General features: G+C 53.7%; 1 protein-coding gene across 8 annotated transcripts in view; it reads right to left on the bottom strand.

Moving 5' to 3' along the window:
* RERE (arginine-glutamic acid dipeptide repeats) overlaps positions 1 to 19,958 on the bottom strand; it is a 418,432-nt gene that overhangs the window by 7,244 nt on the left and 391,230 nt on the right. For all 8 annotated transcript variants that reach the window (XM_067018162.1, XM_067018153.1, XM_067018161.1 and 5 more), the window contains 5 exons: positions 3,275 to 3,437; positions 2,327 to 2,419; positions 1,615 to 1,814; positions 621 to 782; positions 121 to 234 (listed from right to left, as the gene is read on the bottom strand). In XM_067018162.1, the coding sequence (XP_066874263.1) occupies positions 121 to 234; positions 621 to 782; positions 1,615 to 1,814; positions 2,327 to 2,419; positions 3,275 to 3,437 (732 nt within the window). The remainder of the gene's footprint in view (positions 1 to 120; positions 235 to 620; positions 783 to 1,614; positions 1,815 to 2,326; positions 2,420 to 3,274; positions 3,438 to 19,958) is intronic.

The following is a 19,958-nucleotide window of genomic DNA, read 5'->3' as shown; positions in this document are numbered from 1 at the left end:
TCTCTAGGCCCCTCCCTGGGAGACGGGACACGACCTCCTCCCAGGGAGAATCCGGGCTGGGGCTTCTCAAGGGACATTAGCTTCCAGCTGCAGTCAGCGCGGCTCAGCCACAGATCTCACCTGGGTTTTTGTCTTCTTGGAGCCGGTCCTGTCGGCCTCATCCGTATCAGAGGCCACCTTCTCCCGCTGGCGCTTGCTGCTCTTGAGAGGGGACGAGGCTTCCTCCTTCACCTTCTGAGGCGGGACAGCCCACAAGGAGACTCAGGCTGAGGGAGGATGGGCCGGCAGCCTCGGGGGGGCGGGGAGGGGGGGTGACAACTGCTTGCTGACACCTGGCCCCCCGCACGCCACGCTCCATCCCCCCAAGACAAGAAAGCTCTGGAAGGGGCCGGTGGGCCCAGGAAGGAACAAGTATCGGGGGATGGGAAACCCAAGGCAGAGGTGCCGCCCCCAAAGGTCGGCGCTGGGAACCGCGTGGAACCCCACTCTCCAGGCCCCGGGCCAAGGCACTGCCTGCTGGTGCCCAGGAGGCCCCACGCATGACTGAGGGACACGGGGAAAGCTGAGCACCGACTCCAGCAGCCCGGGTTTCAAGGGGAGGGTGGGGCCCAGCACCTCACCTTGGCCGACTTCTTCACCGTCTCCGCTTTACTGTCGTTGCTGGAGGTGCTGGCGGCGCTGGGGGAGTTGCGGCCGCTGGAGCGGACGTCTTCACTGGTGGGCGAGGCGCGGCCATCAGGGCTGGCTGGCTGCTTCTTCCGACCACTGCGCAGTGCAGACATCTGCCCACCCCCACCGGGCGCTGGTGAGACTGGGCCCCCCGTTCCCACACCGGCCACCGGAGCCCCGCTCGCAGGCAGGAGCCTCCAGAGCAGGTCCACCGACAGCCTCGCCGCAAATCCCAGCCCCTGGCCAACGACGGGGACCCCCGGCTAACCCTGGCTGCTTGGGGGTCACCAAGGAGTGAAGAAAGGAGGGGGTGAACGGGCGGGTTTACGTGGAGAAGCGAGCGATTCTCAGCTTACACCCGAAGCCCTGTCTCCAGGGACTTTCCGGAATGAGGCGAGCCTGCCTGAGGGCAGAAGTCGGAGGGCAGCCCTACTCCGCGAGTTCCCCCGAGGGACAGTTACACCTGAAGTCAGTTTTAAGTCACCTCAGCCTTTCCGTTTGCTCCATGTTAACTGCCCGCTCCTCCCACCAGATCCAAACACACACCCTTGCTGATTTCACCTGACAGGATGGAAGTGACCCAAAGACATGTGCTGTCAAATAATGCAGCTCAGCTCCTAAAACCACCACACCAGGCCTTCAGCATGTTTCTGCAAAAGCCATGGGGGCTCGGAAGAGACAGGGGGGTACAGCAGTTCACACGGGTCTACCAGCTCCCCAAGGAAGATACAAGGGAGGGAGAGAACAGAGAGCTCTCCCCAGCCCCACAGGCAAAGCTAATTAATGCCTCCGGGCAAATCATTTCACCTTCGGGGGGCGGCGGGGAGTCTGCAGTTTCTCTACCCAACATGAAACACACCCACCGTCTTCCTCCTGATGGGCGCAAGCCCCCAGCCTGCTGGGAACCTGGAGAAGCGGTCTGGCCGCCTGGCCACGGGGACTCACCGAGCCACGACTCCGCCGTGTCCTCATGCTATGTTTCCCACTGGGCCCATCGTCTTCCTCTTTCACGGGTTTGAACATGAACGGCGGGGGGTCCACGGGCTTCTCGATGGGGGGCAGCTCGCCGTACTTCTTGAAGTGGACGCGGCAGTCCGTGCAGAGCAGGATGTTCTCCCGGGCCCCGTGGTGCCAGTCTTTGGAGGCTGTGCGAGGGAAGAGGGCGGGGATGCCAACCGCGCCCCGGGGACAGACGTCGGAGCAGCGAGGCCCCCCCCGCGGGCTCAGCTGGCCCGGCGTCACGAGAACCTCGTAGCGCTGAGTGTGGACACACACCGGTCACCCAGACCACAGAGGTACTGGGGTCGCCCTGCTCTCCCCCGGAAGGGAGAGGACTTCGGGACCACCCACCACCCGCGCCTCGTCTCAGGAGACCCAGGAAGCGCCGGCAGTGGGCTCCCAGGAACACAGGCCCCGACCTGCAACAAGCCTGTCCTACCCACTGGTCCGCACTCCACCCTGAACCCTAACAGGAGAGTCAAGTAAGACAGAGATCTTCCACTTTCTAAGTAACCCTGAAGACAACGCGAACGTCAAGTCGAGGACCGCCCAGACAGGCCTCCAGTTCGATCCCCCAACGCGCGGCAGCCAAGGCGCAGCAGCGGAGGTGCCCGCGCCCGGCTGCTCCAGCGAGGCCCCGCCCCCCGAGCCCACTCACTGGTGCTGAAGCAGTGGCGGCAGGCGTAGCCCTTCAGCTCCTGCTCGCTGTCCTCGCTGTCGAAGTCATCCTCACTGGCCGAGCTCAGGTCCACTGGGCACCACGGGCACACAAGGGGGTGGGGGAGACACCATCACGCCGGGCCAAGACCGGGGCCACCTGTCACCTCGGACCTGCCCCAGGCTCCGAGCCAGCAGTCCGAGGGGCCCAGGAGGCTGGCTGGGGCGCTGTGCACCGGGACCACTCTGAATTTCTCAGGGCCGGTCCTCAGAACGAAGAACTCACGTAGGAGGGGGGTACCCAAGGGTCTGCCCTGCCACTCGGGGGAGGGCTGCTGTCACGCCTCAGTCCCGGGGTGGCTGGCACCTGCGACGCCCTCCCTGGCATCCTGAGGAACTCCCTCTCCACCCGGCCCCACTGGATTATTCCTTGTTTGCGTGAGCAACACAAGCGACCCTCGCGCTGAGCGCCCTGGGCCAGGGCAGAACCACAGGGCGCTGCCCTCGCTTGCAGAGGTTAAGAGGGTGTGGGCTTCGCTCTCGTGTCAGGGTGCACGTCACCCGGGACCAAGAGGAGAATCCCAATAAAGGAGCAGGAAAAAGAAGCAAACGTTAATCCGACCGCACTGCAACCACAATGTAAGCGCAGTGCACCATCGGCTAAGGGAAATTGTCCTCTGGAGTCATCAATAACGCCTCAGGCCACGGCCAAGGCCAAGACTTATATTTTTGGAAAAGATGATGTTGAGTTTAAGGAAATCCTAAATGCATGAATAGTTTGTAAAACTCTCCCTACCGAATCCCCCGAGTCAGTGAGACCCCCCCCACACACACACCACACACACACACACACACACACACACACACACGAGCTGTGCCAGGGACGCCCACGAAAGCAGGCCCACCCACAGCTGGGACACGTGGCTGCGTGTGCAAAGCCCCCACTTACAGAATTCACTGGACGGGGGTCTGGAGGGCGTGTTGACGGGCGTGGATGCGGTGCGGGTCTTAATCCTCCTGAACACGGCCTGCCTGCGGTGCCTGCGGTGAGCCCGGGAGCTGGCTGCTTCCGGGGTTTTCTTCCAGTAGTAATAGAAGGTGATCAGTTCTCCCTGCACGAAAGAAGGGCCGGCTATGAGGGAAGCGCCCTCGCCCCAGCACTGCCTCTCACGCCGTGAGCAGAGGTTGGCTTTACGACAGCTGTCCGGATGCCTGGGCTCCCTCAAGACACACCTGCAGAGCTGCCAGGCCACTGGGGCCAGCCCCTTGGAGCGTTAACTCTATCTAGACGTCAGGAACATTCATTTGCTCAACAGGTATCTGCTGGGTGCCTGCTATGTACAGATGCCGCCACTGTTCTAAGCACTGGAGGTGCATCAATAAATCACTGACAGGGCTTCCCTGGTGGCGGAGTGGTTGAGGGTCCGCCTGCCGACGCAGGGGACACGGGTTCGTGCCCCGGTCCGGGAAGATCCCACGTGCCACGGAGCTGCTGGGCCCGTGAGCCATGTCTGCTCAGCCTGCGCGTCCGGAGCCTGTGCTCCGCAACGGGAGAGGCCACAGCAGGGAGAGGCCCGCGTACAGCGCAAAAAAAAAAAAAAAATCACTGACAGAAAGGAAGACCCCTGCCCTCCAGCTGTGTGTGTGTGTGTGTGTGTGTGCGCGCGTGTGCACGCGCATCTGCGCGCACAGGCGCACACACACAGCATGACCTCTTCACAGCGTTTCAGTGAATCCACACAGGGGCAACACAGAAATACCCAGCCAGTTAGACCATTCCAGAAACCAAAGCAAACAACTGAGGTGGCAGGAACTGGGGCCAGGAGGAAGGTCAGGAAGAACAGACCCCAAACCCAGGCAAACTGCTCTACAGCCGAATGCCCACCCCAAACAAGCCGGCACTGGGTGTTGAAGGTGAGACTGGGGCCTGGTGAAAAAGATTAAGAGTGGACACGGCACACAGTGGACACGGCGCTGGGTGGAGATGAAAGGCCACATGTCACGAGGTCAGTGTTTCAGGCCAAAGGAGCTCCTCGTTTCATGCGTGGCCCAAAAGAAAGGGAGGCAAGACATCTTTCTAAAAAAACACAGCAAGTGGACATGAGTCCACTTTTTCAAGTGCAACTTGGGAAAAAAAAAAAAAAAAGCGTTTTTGGCACTCCCAGCCCCAAGGGGCTCAACGGGCACACCGTACGTGTACACACACGGGGCGGGTTGCGGTGTGTGTGTGTGTGTGTGTGTGTGTGTGTGTGTGTGTGTGTGTGTGTGTCATATGGTGTGTTCCACTAACCCTGGCTGACAAAAGACCATTTTCTTAAAACAAACACCCCAAGATATGCCTCTACTTGGAATGTTTAAAAAACAGTTAAAAAGGACTTCTCTGGTGACGCAGTGGTTAAGAATCCGCCTGCCAATGCAGGGGACACGGGTTCCAGCCCTGGTCCGGGAAGATCCCACATGCCACGGAGCAACTAAGCCTGTGTGCCACAACGACTGACCCTGTGCTCTAGAGCCTGTGAGCTACAACGACTGAGCCCTCGCGCCACAACTACTGAAGCCCACGGGCCTAGAGCCTGCGCTCCACAACAAGAGAAGCCACAGCAATGAGAAGCCCACGCACTGCAATGAAGAGCAGCCCCCGCTCGCCGCAACTAGAGAGAGCCCGCGCGCAGCAATGAAGACCCAACGCAGCCAAAAATAAATAAGTAAATTTATTTTTAAAAAACCACTTAAAACAGTGAGAGCGCCTCGATCACACTGACCTTCCCTGATTAAATCAATAGTGTAGGAAGTCAGTTAACCTGACAGATGGTATCCCGGCACGTGTTGCTGGCAGGGGGTGGCGGGTCCCGCATCTGAAGGAGGGAGCTACTTGGCCAGAGCCCACTCTGCCCCACAGAAGGCTCTCTGCCTTGTGAATGGAGCAGCCAAAAAAAGAGAAGCGAAGATTCTGTCCTCCAGTGACCTGAGATCTAGCTGGAAAGACCAGTGTTGACGAGACTGAAAGAGACAGAGAAGCACAGGTACCACAACACAATGAACTCCTGGGACTGGTGGAGCGCCCAGTCAGATGAGGTTTCAATGAACACACCCCCAGAAGGAACGGCCTGGGAACCCAACGGCAAGTAAGCTGGGAGAGGAGTGGGCAGATCTCAGGTGGGGAAATGGCTTCCGCAAAGCAGGTGGTGCACGTGTGCTGAGTACTCACTACTGAGAGCTGGACTCCTTGTGCATTTTCTTTTTTTTTTTTTTCTTTTCTTTTTGGCTGCACTGAGTCTTTGTTTTCTGGGCGTGGGCTTTCTCTAGTTGTGCCGAACGGAGGCTACTCTTCCGTTGCGGTGCGCGGGCTTCTCACTGCGGTGGCTTCTTTTGTTGCAGAGCATGGGCTCTAGGCACGTGGGCTTCAGCAGTTGTGGCACGTGAGCTCAGTAGTTGTGGCTCGCGGGCTTAGGTGCTCGGCGGCACGTGGGATCCGCCCGGACCAGGGCTTGAACCCGTGTCCCCTGCATTGGCAGGCGGATTCTTAGCCGCTGAGCCACCCGGAAAGTCCCATCTCTGTGCATTTTCTAAGACTCAGAACCACAGCTGTCATCAGACCCTTAAAGGATCTGTGATTGAAGGACTCCTGACCAGCCCGTATCTCTTGGAGCTGCGGCTGTGCTTTAGTCCTTCCAAGCACCACTGAACAAAACGCGAGGGACTGCCAGTGTTTCAAGAGATGAAGCACGACCCCACACCAAGGCGGCCAGGAACCAGCCACCAAGGACGCTTCCCACCCCCTTTTCAGTTCCACGAGATGGTAAATGAACAACAAGGGGAAACGCAGGACTCGCCCTTGGATTTCTACCTTGTCTATTACGCGTTAGACCAGAAACGCAGGCTGCATGACGGTGCCCATGGTGAGTGGAGTATCCTGAGCCCCTAAGGTCACAGTCCCGGCTTCTGCCTCTTTACTTCCTACCTTCCTGACTTGGAAAGTCATCTATCTGTACTGATCTTTTGCTGTTGGCGGGCTCAAACTCATAAATCCTCTAGGGGATTAAGAGACCTGTGCTGACACAGAAGTGGCCTGGCTCTGCTTTTCCTATGAGAAAACACAGACCAGAAGCCAAGGCAGGTCAGTGTCACCCTTCAAACACTGTGTCAGAGTGGCGTCCTTCATCAGTTCAAAAGGGCAGCTGGTGCAGTAAATCATGGCCCAATCCCAGGGCTGGAAAAAAGAATGAGGAAATCCTAAGTGGCTCCTGTTCCTCTCACCTCCGCCTTTAGCTGAAGCTGTTTTAGGGGTCAAGGGTGACAGAGGCCTCGGATGGAAAGAAACAAAAGTGGGTGAGAAACCTGGAAGGGTGCTACGACCACCAGCGCCTCTGTCACACCTCGGTCTGAGCTGAACGCCGTGAGCAAGAGCCGCCCTGGTCCGTGTGCGCTACTGGCTCACACGTTTACGAGGGATCCTTTCTATTTCTCAGACGTGAGTGTTCCGAAAAGAGTTTCAAATGGTATCAAAAGATGGTATGGGGGCTTCCCTGGTGGCGCAGTGGTTAAGAATCAGCCTGCCAGTGCAGGGGACACGGGTTCGAGCCCTGGTCTGGGAGGATCCCACATGCCGCGGAGCAACTAAGCCCGTGCGCCACGACTCCTGAGGCTGCGCGCCACAATTACTGAAGCCCGCGCTCTGCAACAAGAAAAGCCACCGCAATGAGAAGCCCGCGCACTGCAACGAAGAGTAGCCTCCGCGCGCCACGACTAGAGAAAGCCTGTGCACAACAACGAAGACCCAATGCAGCCAAAAATAAAATAAAATAAAGTAAAATAAAATAGAAACAGCTCTTAAACAAGGAGCCCGGAACAGATTCCACCATCTGAGTACCAAGGGTCAAAATGACCAAGTCTGAAGGACTGCTGACATTAAAATGAAAGAATATAAATTTCAAAATTCAGGAAGATAGGGGAGTGACGAGAAGTCTCATACACTGCTGGTGGAAATGTAAAATGGTCAAACCACTTTGTAAAACTGTTCGGCAGTTCTTAGAAAGCCAAGTATGTACCATACGACCTAGCAAGTGATTCGACTCCTAGGTGTTTGCCCGGAAGGAATAAAAACATATGCGCACACGAAGGCTTTTATACAAGTGTTCATTAAAACTTTACTCTTCAGAGCCAAACACTGGGAACAACAAGTCAAGCAGCCCCTCAACGGGAAAACGGGTAATCACGTCATGGTACACACCCACTCACAACAACACCGCGTGGCAGTAAAAAGGAACAAACTACTGATGGATACAACCAATGGGTGAATCGCAAAGACATCATGTTGAATGAAAGCGGCCCAACACCAAAGGGTACACACAGACTGTATGGTTCCATTCTAGAAAAGGCAAATCTGTGATCACAGAAAGCAAATGAGTGGTTGGTTGTCTGGAGTCTGGAGCATGAGGGATAGGCAACGGAGGTCTTCTGGGGAGATGGGGCTGGTTCTATAAATCGTCGGTGGTGGTGTTACATGGATGTCTGTTACATGGATGTACATTACATGGATGTATACAGTGGTCAAAACTCACTGAACTTGTGCACTTTAAGTGGGTGCATCTTTATGATCTATATGGTATGCACACCATACACCAACGGGTTGAGTAAAAAAGAAAAAGAAAAAATCCAGACCAGGTTTTATCAGCTGCCTCTCAACCACTGTAATGTCTAGGAAGGGATTAAACATTGGAATGGAGCAAATCTAGGAGGATTAGAAACAGTATATTGGTGACTGCACGGGTGGCTAGGTCGTGAGCACAAACAAAAGAAGATGTCAGGGAAAGCTTTCGTTCTACAAATAGGGAGTGAAGCAGCTCGAGGCATCACCAGGAATGAAGTCAATTGGACTTTAATCAAACATGCATAGCGTGTGCTGTGGAGACCCACTACACATAAATTCGGGGAACAAAAGCTGTTGCAGAAATCAATGGCTTACTGAAACATTAACACAGGCAATCACTGATCAAAAGGCAGCTCCACAAAGGCAGCCTTGCAAATGAGCTCCTGCTTGCACTGCAAGCGCACATAGAGGCACAAACGCTGTCGACACGAATGGCCCGTAACGATCGTTCTGTCCCCAGTGCTCGACCTCATCCCGCAATGAGGCCCCACAGCCAACACGCCTCGCGTCTCGGGGCAGAGCTGCACGGCCTCAAGGAACTAAACTGGTCTGGTGCCTGGGCAAAGGAGCAAAGGAAGGGGCTGAAGTCATCTCTCAGAGAAAGCCGGCGCGCAGCAACGAAGACCCAACGCGGCCAAAAACAAACAAACAAACAAATGAAATATATATACTGAAAGAGAGAATGGATAAACAACAAGGTCCTACTGTATAGCACAGGGGCTCTATTCACTATCCTGTGATGAAGCATAGTGGAAAAGGACATTAAAAAAAAAAAGAATGTCTGCATGTGTAACTGGGTCACTTGGTTGTAAAGCAGAGATGGACACAGCATTGTAAATCGACTCTACTTCAATTAAAAAAACAAGATAATTTCGTTTTCTGAAGTAAGATGAGCTACATGCCTTCTGTCTAAGGGACCTCGGGGAAATGAAAGCGTAAAAGAGACTGTTGAAGAGGAAGGCGCTGTAGGCACTTCAAGTATCAAAGGTTCGTTGTCGGCGAGCGCGTCTGTCCCCAGGACCATCACAGAGCCAGCTCCGCAGGCCCCGGGTTCTCTCCCCACAGCCCAGCACGGACTCCCCAGACACGGGCCCTCTGGGAGGCTAGTGCGGAGGCCGGAACAGGCAGTCAATTATTTTCATCCCGTTACTGAAGCCTGAGGGTACGCCCGAGACTGAGTCCAATTTGCTGCAACTGTCACATGATTATTACTGCTACAACCATCCACAGAAGTCTCAACCCTCCAAGGTGGTGGCAGATGAGGTCCAGGGACCCCCGCCCACACACAGAGTCCAGGGTTGCCACCTACGATCAGGTCCTCTCTTTACAAGCCAAGGGAGGCCTCAGTCTTTTGTAAATAACCCTGTACACGCACACCCCGCCCTCCATTCAGGGTACACAACAGTGTTCCTTTCTCTTCCACTCTCACGACACGGTTCTGTGAACTGGCGGAAAACAACGACGCCCGCTGGTCTTCCGTTAAGCTGTATTAAGCAAGGCCCTGGAAACCAGCCTCCTGCTTCCGGAACACGCAGGGAGGCCGGTGGGTAATTGAACCCGGTCGCTGCACCGTACTCACTGCCCTGCACCGGCCTCAGGAGGTACCCAGTGGGGGGCGCCCAAAGGGCCCCTTCTGCTGTGGTGAGGGGACAGGGACTTCTCCTTTACCAGAGTTTCAACAGGCACCCTCCTCTCCCGGCCAAACACTGCCTACTAAGTGGGGGACGGCTGGGGGGAACGACAGAAGAGATGGGACGGAGCGGCAGGCCTGGAGCTGCTCGTGACGATGGCATTATAAACACAGTTTCTTCTGAAGCTATTTTACAGGCCCTCCAAGGCCACCTACCACAGTCAGCAGACGACGTGGTGGACAGGCCCCACGAAGTGGTAACTGACCTTCACACGCAACTGACACGGCCCACTGCAGGGGTCAGAAAGTAAAAGCATTCGAAAGAAACTATCTTATTTCTCTAAGACACAGGAGTAACCGTTCGGACGCTGACTGAGTATTTTAACTTGAGTACGTGGAGCAAGCACTGCTACGTGGCCTCCACGCCGCGCCGCACGTCAGCGTGCCGTGGACACTTAGAAGCAGAGTGGTGTTCCTCTGCTAAAACTTCTGTTTGAAGAATGCCCTTCCGTCGCCATCTGGCTCCTTCTTTGGTGGTCCGGGTAGAAAGGGGGAAGAAACCCACCACTATGGAGAGATCTAAAGCTTTTTAAAAAAAAAAAAAAAAGTGTGTTTTACCAGGGAGAAGGTCCAGGAAGCAATGAGTAGTTATGAAACAAGGCCCCAAACCCAGTGGGGGCAGGAAGGAGAAGGAAACATGGCACAGAGTTGCTTCGAGCTGCTTCATTCCCCAACCCAGGGCCCCAGGAAATGACACCGTGGCGGCCACTGGAGCTGGTGCTAGGAAGCCTGCCTGGGACGTGTCTCCTGGGAAAAGCTGCTCTAACCGGAGCCGAGCCCAGGCCCTCTGGTTTCCATGGCCCCCTCTGCCTGGGAATTACAGCTGCACTGTTTCTTGGCAAAAACTACTAACTCAAGGGTAGAGAAGCAAGTCAGTTAAATTTGCCGGCACAGACTCCCACGCGAGCCATCCTTCCCCTTCACCCCCTGAGGATCCGAGGGCTGAATGTGGTGACTGTTTAGGGCACGGGAGGTGAGGAGCCGGGCACGGCCTTTAGGGGCGGCGCCACCTTTACAGATCTTTTTCCAGCAGGCAACTCGTTGTCTCCCAGCAATGACTCTGGTAATTAAAGCAATGCTGTCCTGGGCTCCTTCTTTTGTTAACCAACCGAACCCCCTAATCTCGCTAAGGGAGCCCCCAGCCAGCTGGCTCTGCTGCTGGTGGTTCAATACCACCTCTGTGGTCTCGGAGTGCATTTGGGAGGACGATGACATGCTTGAAGGCGCACAGCAGAGAACCACAGCCTCCTGACCTAGCAGGCCACGCGGGAGGAGGCCCCACGCGAGGGGGCGTCCGCCCTGCTTCGGGGCAGGCTCCCGACCCTCCTTACCCGCTTAGCCCACATCCGGCACCTTTCCTGGAGAGACGAAGGGAAGAGAGGACAGGCAAGACTTTGGAAGTCCGGGAAGGCCTCCTGGGTGTCACTGGTTAAAACAACAAGGCCACGTGAAGACACTCAGAGATACCCCTGAACCAGGCATTCTGCTGCCCCTGTTTAAAATCTCAATTGTGCAGGGTAAAGGAAAGAAAAAATTCTTTTCTTTTCTTTCTTTCTGTTTTTTTTTTTTTTTTTTTAAACAATTACCACCACTACATGTGAACATTGTGAAGGAATGGGAATAGATCTGGGTTTTTTAAACTCAGACTTGTACTGAGACTTCCTAAGCTCTACACTCCTTTAGCTGCTCACCTCGGCCACCCGCAGATCCTACCTCTGGTCCCGCACCTTCACGCGGATGTCCAGACCTGTGGTCCTGGGCTGGCTTTTCCCCTCCCACACAGAGACTAGGTCAGTCCTCCCAAAGCACAGCTCTGACCTCGTCCACTTTCCTCTCCGAATCGCTGAAGCCTCCTCGAGGCCTACAGAACAAATGCCCAGCTGCTTCGCTGCTTCCCCCAGGCCTTCCCCTCTGTCCCCAGAAGACCTGTTGCCGGCACCCCCCCCCCCCATGATCTCTGGCTTATGCCAAGCACGACGGCCAGCTCACCGTCCCTCGGTGCTTTCCTGCTGCTGGCAGGACGCAGCCCCACGAACCGCTCACTGCTCTGGTCTCCGTGCTGTCCGGTCCAAGTCCTCCTCGCCTGAACTCAGGGCGCCGGCCATCCCACATGTCGTCTCCTCCTCGAAGCCCTCCTTCACCCATCTCCCCACCCACGAGGCCATCGCAACGTCGTCTCACTCCTCCGTGCTGTACGCACAGGCTCTCCCTCGGGCTGCAACCACGAATGAGCTTGTCCAGCTCCCCAAGTCTATGTCCACCTCATCTGTGGGACCCACCCCAGAGGTCTAGGGCAACATCTTGAATATAATGAGTATTCAATAAACATCTGACGGAATGAGCATTTCTTGAGAACTAAACTTCACCTGGAACAGACACTAAAAGGGTAAAACTTTTGAGAAACGGAAGCAAGATTGCCAACTTTTTATTTTGCCAAGTAAGGTCACTGAAAATAACTGCCTGATCTCACCATCATTTCACAAAAGAAATGACATTTTATCTCTAAAAAGCGGAAAACGATAGACAGTCTCCAAATAACGGTTCCTTAATTTGCTGTTTAGTGTTATGCAAAAATGACGACATTGTTCTTCTTTTTCATTCCCCACAGGCCAGTGAGAACTCAATCCCTGCGCGTGTGTGGTCACTTGGAAGCAGCTGCTCTAAAGGCGGGCGGCAGGGCTGGCGGGAGGGTGGGCTTAGGAATCCAATGCCACCACCTCCTCACCAGGAGTTTTATTTACAAACCAGCAAACCACCTTTTACTGGGCTATGAAATCTATAATAACAATAGCTAAGCACTATAAATATGCACGTCCCATACTTTAATATATTTAATCTTCATAGTACCCTCGTATCTTCATTACCCCTGCTTTACAAGTGAAACAACCAAGCCACAGGGAGAAGAGGTCACAGCTTCAGTTGGCAGCCCTGGGGGTCTGGCTCCAGAGTCTCATGTTCTTAAGCACTCTGCTATCAAGTAAGGGGAAACAGCAACTTTTTTTTTTTTTAAGTCAGAGGCTCAAATTTGGGTTATCTTTGATCTACAGAGTTCATCTCTACAGTATCTTAAACCCGCTAACTGGAGCCTGGATAGTGGTGGCTGAAGAGCACCACCGTGCATCCCTGATCACGACGGGCAGCTGGCCTTCCCACCTCAGGGAGAACCCCCCCCGCCCCCCCACCCATGAGCTCCAGAACCGCACCCACCTGAAGCAACTCGGGGAGGGGGGGTGACCAAGGTCAGACACACATTTGGTGGGCACAAGCGCACAATCAGCATTCTACAGAAGCCCAGAGAAACATGTCCTACACGTCCCATACCAAGAACAGACACCAGGGACAAGACTGGACGGACCCTGGGAGCCCACTGCCCCGGGCCCCCTCCTGACCTGCTCGCCACGCCTCGGGCCGTCCAGGGGCTCCTGTTACAGAAGGCCTCTGCCCACTCCTCGCGCTAGGCTGCAAATGTCACAGACCTGTGCCGAGCAAAGGGCCTTCCCACGCCTCTTCAGCCCAAGGCAGTGACTCTTCCTTCCCCGAGGGAGGATGGGAGTTTAGATCCCGTAGCCCCTCAAGGAAAGACTTCTGCACGTGCTACTGGGCGTCCTTCCAAGCTACTTCCAGCTAGAGGCATCTAATTAAAGCGGCAACTTCCAACTGTGACTCGTGGGCCACTGGGGGGAGCTCCTGAGCCTCCACTCTTGCTGCCTCCTCCCCAAGCGGCTCCATTAAACCCCCCGACTGAGCGCCCGCAGGAGGTTCTGCCACTTCACCAAAAACAACAACAATAACAAAACGTAAGTAACAGATCTGGAAATTATTCATTTGAGGACACAGATCAAGACCATCACAAATGGGTCTAAAGCCCAGCCTGAACCGAAGGAAGGGCTCCCAGCCACGTGCGGGCCCCCCGGAAGCCTCTGGCACAGCACGTGACCGACCACCTTCGCGGATTCCCGCAGAAGCGCCCACTGAGGGGGCCTTTATTTTTGGTTTTACTGGGGTGTTTTGTTTAAATACGGACTGTTAACATTTTAAATATAATAACGGCAACACCAGGAGTCTCGTTTTCTCTGTAGGGCCTCCCAAACCTCAAGAATTCATTCACTGAAATCGGTTTTCTTTCCCACAAGCTGAATACTTCATTATTTCCTGAATTCACGTTATTGGAGTTCAGCAACAGGGCAAGTGGGATTTCACCGCCATTGGGTCTATCACCACATCACCCTTCTTAATGTTTTCTAGTTCCTGTAACAAAACCACTATTCTACCAGCAAAGGGGGATAAGAGAGAGGGGAAGAAGAAAGCCATAAAACTGTTAAAACCGCCGTCCTCTGCCTCGTAAACATTTTTCTATTTATCGGCCTTTCATTGTGCAATCTTATTATCCCTGCACAGTATCAAAGTGACATCCGCCAGGGTCACCCTATAAAATATACATTGGCAATGTAACATTTAATGACAGGAATGGGACAAAAGATGAAGGATGGGAGAGGGCGGCACGCTACAGGACGTTTCAAAGGGATCATCAGTTGTATCTGCGCACTTCCCGAGGTGATAACTGAGTAACGGGGCTGGAGGGAAAGCCATCTTTGAGCTCAGAAAGGACAGTCACGAGACAACGTGTTTGTACTGGAAACCCTGTAATGACTGCCAGGGAACGAGAGCAGCTATTGTAGCAACACCGCTTCTTCTATTTTATGCTTTTTAGGGACGCACAGCAAATTATCAAGTACGATCAATTTCTGCAAGTTGAATTTTGAAATAAAGGACAGACTTCCTCATTGCAAAGAAAGGAGGGAAAGAGGTATTTAATTTTGTCGTTCTATCACGTTTGTTTAATAAAAGGAACAGAAGCAAAGATTGCTGTTCAAAGCACAAAAACAGTACAGCATCCCAGATGCGAAACGTGTCACGTCTTTCACTTGAATTTAGGATTTAACCTAAGGCAAAGAACTTGGAAAAATCCAGACAAGCTTGCAAACCAAACCTGTGCTTCTCTGTGCTCCCATCTCACACACGCGGCCAGCAGTTGCTTCATGGCAGCTTTTAGCACAAAAGAACTCCAGGGAGGCGGCCGAGGGGGTCAGCAGCTCTACACACAAGCTGTTCCGGCTGAGGTGTGCCCCCCGCCAATTCCTGTGCCTGTTCCTTCATGGTTAGCTCCTAGGAGAGGAGGTGAGGGGACCTCAAACTCCTCCAGCTGTGAGAAGATAGCCAGCAGGGGAGGCGGAGGACACCACAGTTTGCTGGGGGTCGGGGGGCGCGTACAGAGAGAGCCAAAGAGGAGCAGCGGTGTGGGAAAGAGGTAAGATAACCGGCCACGCAGGCCCCTCCCAGGGGCGGCCACGTCTCCCAGCTGATCCTAGCAGCTCTGGGGGGCAGATTTCCACATGGGTTTCCTCACTACCGCTTCACTACGACTCACAGATGCCTAGGGTGCAGGACACTTAGCTCACCTGGGCGGGCGTGGAGGGAAGAAAGGGGACCACAGGACGGATAGACAGCTGCCCGCAGAACCCGAGGGAAGCACCCCCCCCCGAGACACCCCCCCCCCGGAAACAGCCTGTGCCACCCCCCCCGGCACTCCCCACGAGGCTGCCATCGGAGGAAGGAAAGGTCACTCGGTCTGCGCTCCCAGGACGAGCAGGTGTGCTGCGCACCGTGACCACCGCTGCTCCAGGGGCCAGGGGGTCTCCAAGCGTCGTGCAGGTGACTCACACAAACGCGCTCGCTGTGGCTCAGAACACACGCGCAATGCGACCCACCAGGGCTCTGGGCTGTCGTTTATGAAATCAACTTGCAGATCCCTCGCCGCCGCTCGTGGTGTAGGCTCGGAGGGCTGGCCCCCGCAGGAGGCCGCTGCGGGTGCGGAGCCCGTGAGGGTGCACGGGCGGGTCGGTCCTCTCAGGGGCCCCTTAGGCTCCCCTGGCAGCATCCCCAGCCCGAAGGGGCTCGGGAAGATCACGCCGCCACCGTGAGGCTGACTGCCCAGAGGGGAGCTGGAAGCCTCCTTGGCCATCTAACCCAGGTATTTAAAACGCTGGATGGGGCTAGATCTCTGAAACAAACTGTATGGTAGGGCCGACTCTCTAGGGCTGACCTCTTGGGTGACATGGTGCAAACTTATAATCAGCACACCTTACGTGTGCATCAAAATCCCGCAATCTCATTCTGGAGACACATCATCAGTGTTGCCATCCTGGGTGGCTGCAGTCAACCCCACTCTAGCACCCTCTCCCTCTCCCCTGGACTGATACGGGGTGTGGCAGGGAGAGGGAGGGGTGCTCCCGAGGGATACCTGGACCACTCCCTCCCCTTCTTTTTTTAGCCGCGCCTCGTGGCATGTGGGATCTTAGTTCCCCGACCAGGGATCAGACCTGCGTCCCCCTGCATTGGAAGCGTGGAGTCTCATCCACTGGACCGCCAGGGAAGCCCCCCAAACCACCACTCCCGACTTCATGTTGAGAGCGGCCCCAGACATGAAGGTGTTCTTGGCCCACTCTTGGGAAATAATTTTTCCCTCGTGCCCCACGTGTTGTTAAAAGGTCACTCTTGGGCACTGGCCTTTTCTAACAAAAAGTGACACCAAGGGAGGACACTGACAGATGAGCTCTGCATTCTTATTACCTAAACCTGAGTCCCAGAAACGACCCTAAAAAGTCAAGAAACTTTTCATTAATTCGAGAGCCTTAAAATCTTAAAGAGTTTCCAGTTGCAGAAAGCCTCAGAAAAGGCCTTTATCCAGTTCTGCTTCACTTCCCCAAAGAAGTCAAAACCCCTTGCAGTGAAGGAGAACAGAAAGGTAGACATTTCTCTGTGAGGCGACTTCGGGCTTGAGCCTGTGGCCACAGGGCCCTACTCTGCAGAGAGAGCAGCCGGAGTCGGGGCAGAGAACAGGACTGCCAAAGAGACATCCCTCAGGCCCTGGTCCCCATTTTAAAAACGGAGGATAGCACCCCACTCATTGAACTGTGACATTAAGAAGAGGTGATGCATACAAAACACTCAGGACAGTGCTTGGCCTATTGTAAAAGATATATAACTGTTGGTCACGACACTGAAACAAACCAAAAAGTCCCAGTGGTGGTAGCAGCTACAATGCCTGTCCTTTTGCCTGACTGCAAAATAACGGTATCACAGTCACAAACAAAGCACGAAGTCCTAAGAAAGAGAGAGCAAGCAAACTCAGCATTTCTAGAAACAGCAAAAGCAGTAAATATTTTTAAAAATTCTGACTCAGAAAAAAAAAAAAAAAAAAAAAAAGCAGAACTGAGCTGAACTGGGTGAAGAGTACAATTGTATTCAAGAAGGAACAGGGATCTGAACGGTTCGAATGCTTACACTGGCCTAAGAGATGAACTCTGCAGGCTGTCCACGCCCGATCCTGGGAGCCACAGGCACACAGTTGAGCCCCGGTAATGCCAGAAACCTCACCAGCGTGGCCAAACAAGAACCACACATCCCAGGTCACCACCTTCTGCCACAAATGACCACTTCTCACCTGCACCCATTAACCTATGCTCAGCACAAACCAAAACAGTACAACGAGCCAGAATCTAAGCTCGAAACCAGTAACGCCAACACACAGGCTTTAGGAGCCAGCACCCCTAGTGCTGTACTGAGTTCTTCCCAGTCCTCCGTGACTAGCTGTGTGTCCACGGGAAGGCTAGTTAACCTCTCTGAGACTCTACTTCCTCATCTGTAAACTAGCGATGGTTCAATGGTAGCTCCCTCCTTTATGAGGCTGTGGTTAGGACTGAAATGCCTAAGAGGGGCCTGACACATATGCTTAATAAATGACAGCCATGATGTTTATTCTCTTTCCATTTGGGAAAAGGACTAGAAACTTAAAACTAAGTTCAACTTAAAGGACTAGCTTAATTAACTGAATTTAAAAAACGATCTTCCAAAGAATGGTTTCTGTAACTGACTTCCTTCTTCTAATACGTTCCCCCCCAAAACTAGACACTTTATATAGTCAAAGAATAAGGGAATGTTAGGCGTAGCGAATGATAATGGTGTTTGGGGCAAGTTCATGGTACGAAAGACAGCACAGGTCAAAGGTCAGTATTCTCCCCAAAGCTCCCCAATAGAACCACCAGAACACATACCTACCTAAAAGCCTCACTGGGGCAACTGAAAAAGTCTTGTACCTGCCCAGCCCCAGCTTCCATTCTTGGATAATCATCATGAGAATGAGAACATGTAATATCACTACACATTTCAGCAGGAATGAACTATGAGAATGGACCTGCTCATCTGCAGCAGACTACTCTGCGGTTTACCAGTTGTCCCTGGACTTCGATGCAGAATTAGCTTTAATAGACAAGTTGGAAAGGTCCCGCTTGGGGGGCTTGGCAACACCCCATTATTTAACTTCATGACACCATCACTCCACTCTTCAAAGTGCCAAAGAACATTAATTACAGTGAACTTTGTTAGTGAACTTTAAAAATATTCTCTTATGAAAATGTGGAATATAATAGTGTCCCAAACCCCAGAATGAAAACTGCTGGCTTAGATCACAAACTCCTTAAGCAGAAAGAAAGTTGAAAAGACTCTCCAAGAGTTAAAGCTAGAAAGCATCTGTTTCTTCCCCCCCACCTCCCCTCCACCCCCAAGAATCTACGTTTCTGATGCTGAGCCGAGGATGGAAAAAATGTTGTACAACTCGCTGCATCACCCCACAGCACCCCTGGGCCCACTGACTCGGGGGTTCCGGGCTCTACGTTGTGGCTGTCTCTCTGCCACTCCGTGCTGTGTAATCAGGGAATGTGTGAGCTGGGACGTCTGTGAAGTTCAGCCTACTCCTGAGTACGTGTGTCCTCTTCCCACTGTCCAACTTTTTCCTCTCAGGACACCAGGTCAACTCTACAATGCTCTCCCACTAAAGGGACTGTGCTGATATGTCCAGAAAATTAATGTGCTGTTCTAGATGCTTTGGGGGTACTAAAGCACCTACACCCTAACACAGTGTTAATAGTTAAAAGTAGGGACCCTCTCCTGGGGACTCAAGCGTGACTCACACACGGCAGCAAATAAAGAAGCGAGTGTCGGCCGCGAAAGACACAGCAGCAGAGGCGCAAGTGTCGGCCGCGATAGACACAGCAGCAGAGGCGCAAGTGTCGGCCGCGTAAGACACAGCAGCAGAGGCGCAAGTGTCGGCCGCGTAAGACACAGCAGCAGAGGCGCAAGTGTCGGCCGTGATAGACACAGCAGCAGAGGCGCAAGTGTCGGCCGCGTAAGACACAGCAGCAGAGGCGCAAGTGTCGGCCGCGAAAGACACAGCAGCAGAGGCGCAAGGCTATATACTAACCCCAGAAAAGATGAAAACTGGCCTGATTTGCACCACTTAAAAATTCTCGTCACGCATGATCAGAAAAGCTCCGATGTCAGAGCCAGAGGCTTTGAAGACACTGTCTTTTGCTCCCTCTAGTGACAGGAAGCAGCACAGCTCAGTACACTTCTACTCGACTGCCCCAAAAAGGCTGCTAATAAAGTGGTCAAGCTGCATGTTTTTTAGTTCTAAGACTTAATTTCTAACAAGTCCCAAGTAAACTATGTCTCGCTCCCCTGGGCAGAAGAGATGATGGAATGTGGCTACTGCTCCCAGGTAACAGGTTAACAACTGGCCATCAACATGCCATGTCACTTCTCAACTGATGAAATGACCACAATCACTTCACCAGTGCTCTAAAAATGACCGCAGAGCAGCCTCGGACAAGTCTCGCTTTTGCCCACATTCTGCTCCAGGGCCTGCCCGCCCAGCAGCCCCTCGGAGCTATTCCTGCCAGGCGTCAGCATCTGGGGTCCACCACCTTCCACTCCCGGAATTCCCAGCCAGACGAGGTCAAGTGTGGCCTCGGGCCTCTGCTGCACTTCAGAAGAAGCAGAGGGGAAAATGGAGCTCCCAGGTGTTCTCACCGTATTTTAGGATTTAACACATTCACTGTCTGAAATCAAATCAAAAGCAATTACACACACATAGATAGTTGAATGGATAATACCAATACCTGCCACAGTATACTAACTGAGCTGACTCGTCATTAAATGACTTCAATGAGGTCCCATGGCCCCTCTTTTCAGAGTCTCTGGCTGCCCGCTTGCCCTCTGCCCAGACAGAGGGTCAGGTCTCCTCAGGAAGCCCCAGGAAGTCCAAAAAACGATACAAGGAAGGCCTAGACAAATTCCTAAAAACCGAATGGCAGTGGGACAGGTTACTGAGAAACGTTAAACCTTGCTTCATGCTAATTCACAAAGGAGATACAGGAATTCCATGGGTGCCAAAAG

The sequence above is a fragment of the Kogia breviceps genome, chromosome 1, assembly GCF_026419965.1.
Source record: "Kogia breviceps isolate mKogBre1 chromosome 1, mKogBre1 haplotype 1, whole genome shotgun sequence".
Lineage (NCBI taxonomy): Eukaryota > Metazoa > Chordata > Mammalia > Artiodactyla > Physeteridae > Kogia > Kogia breviceps.
This window is presented reverse-complemented; position numbering and strand designations above follow the sequence as displayed.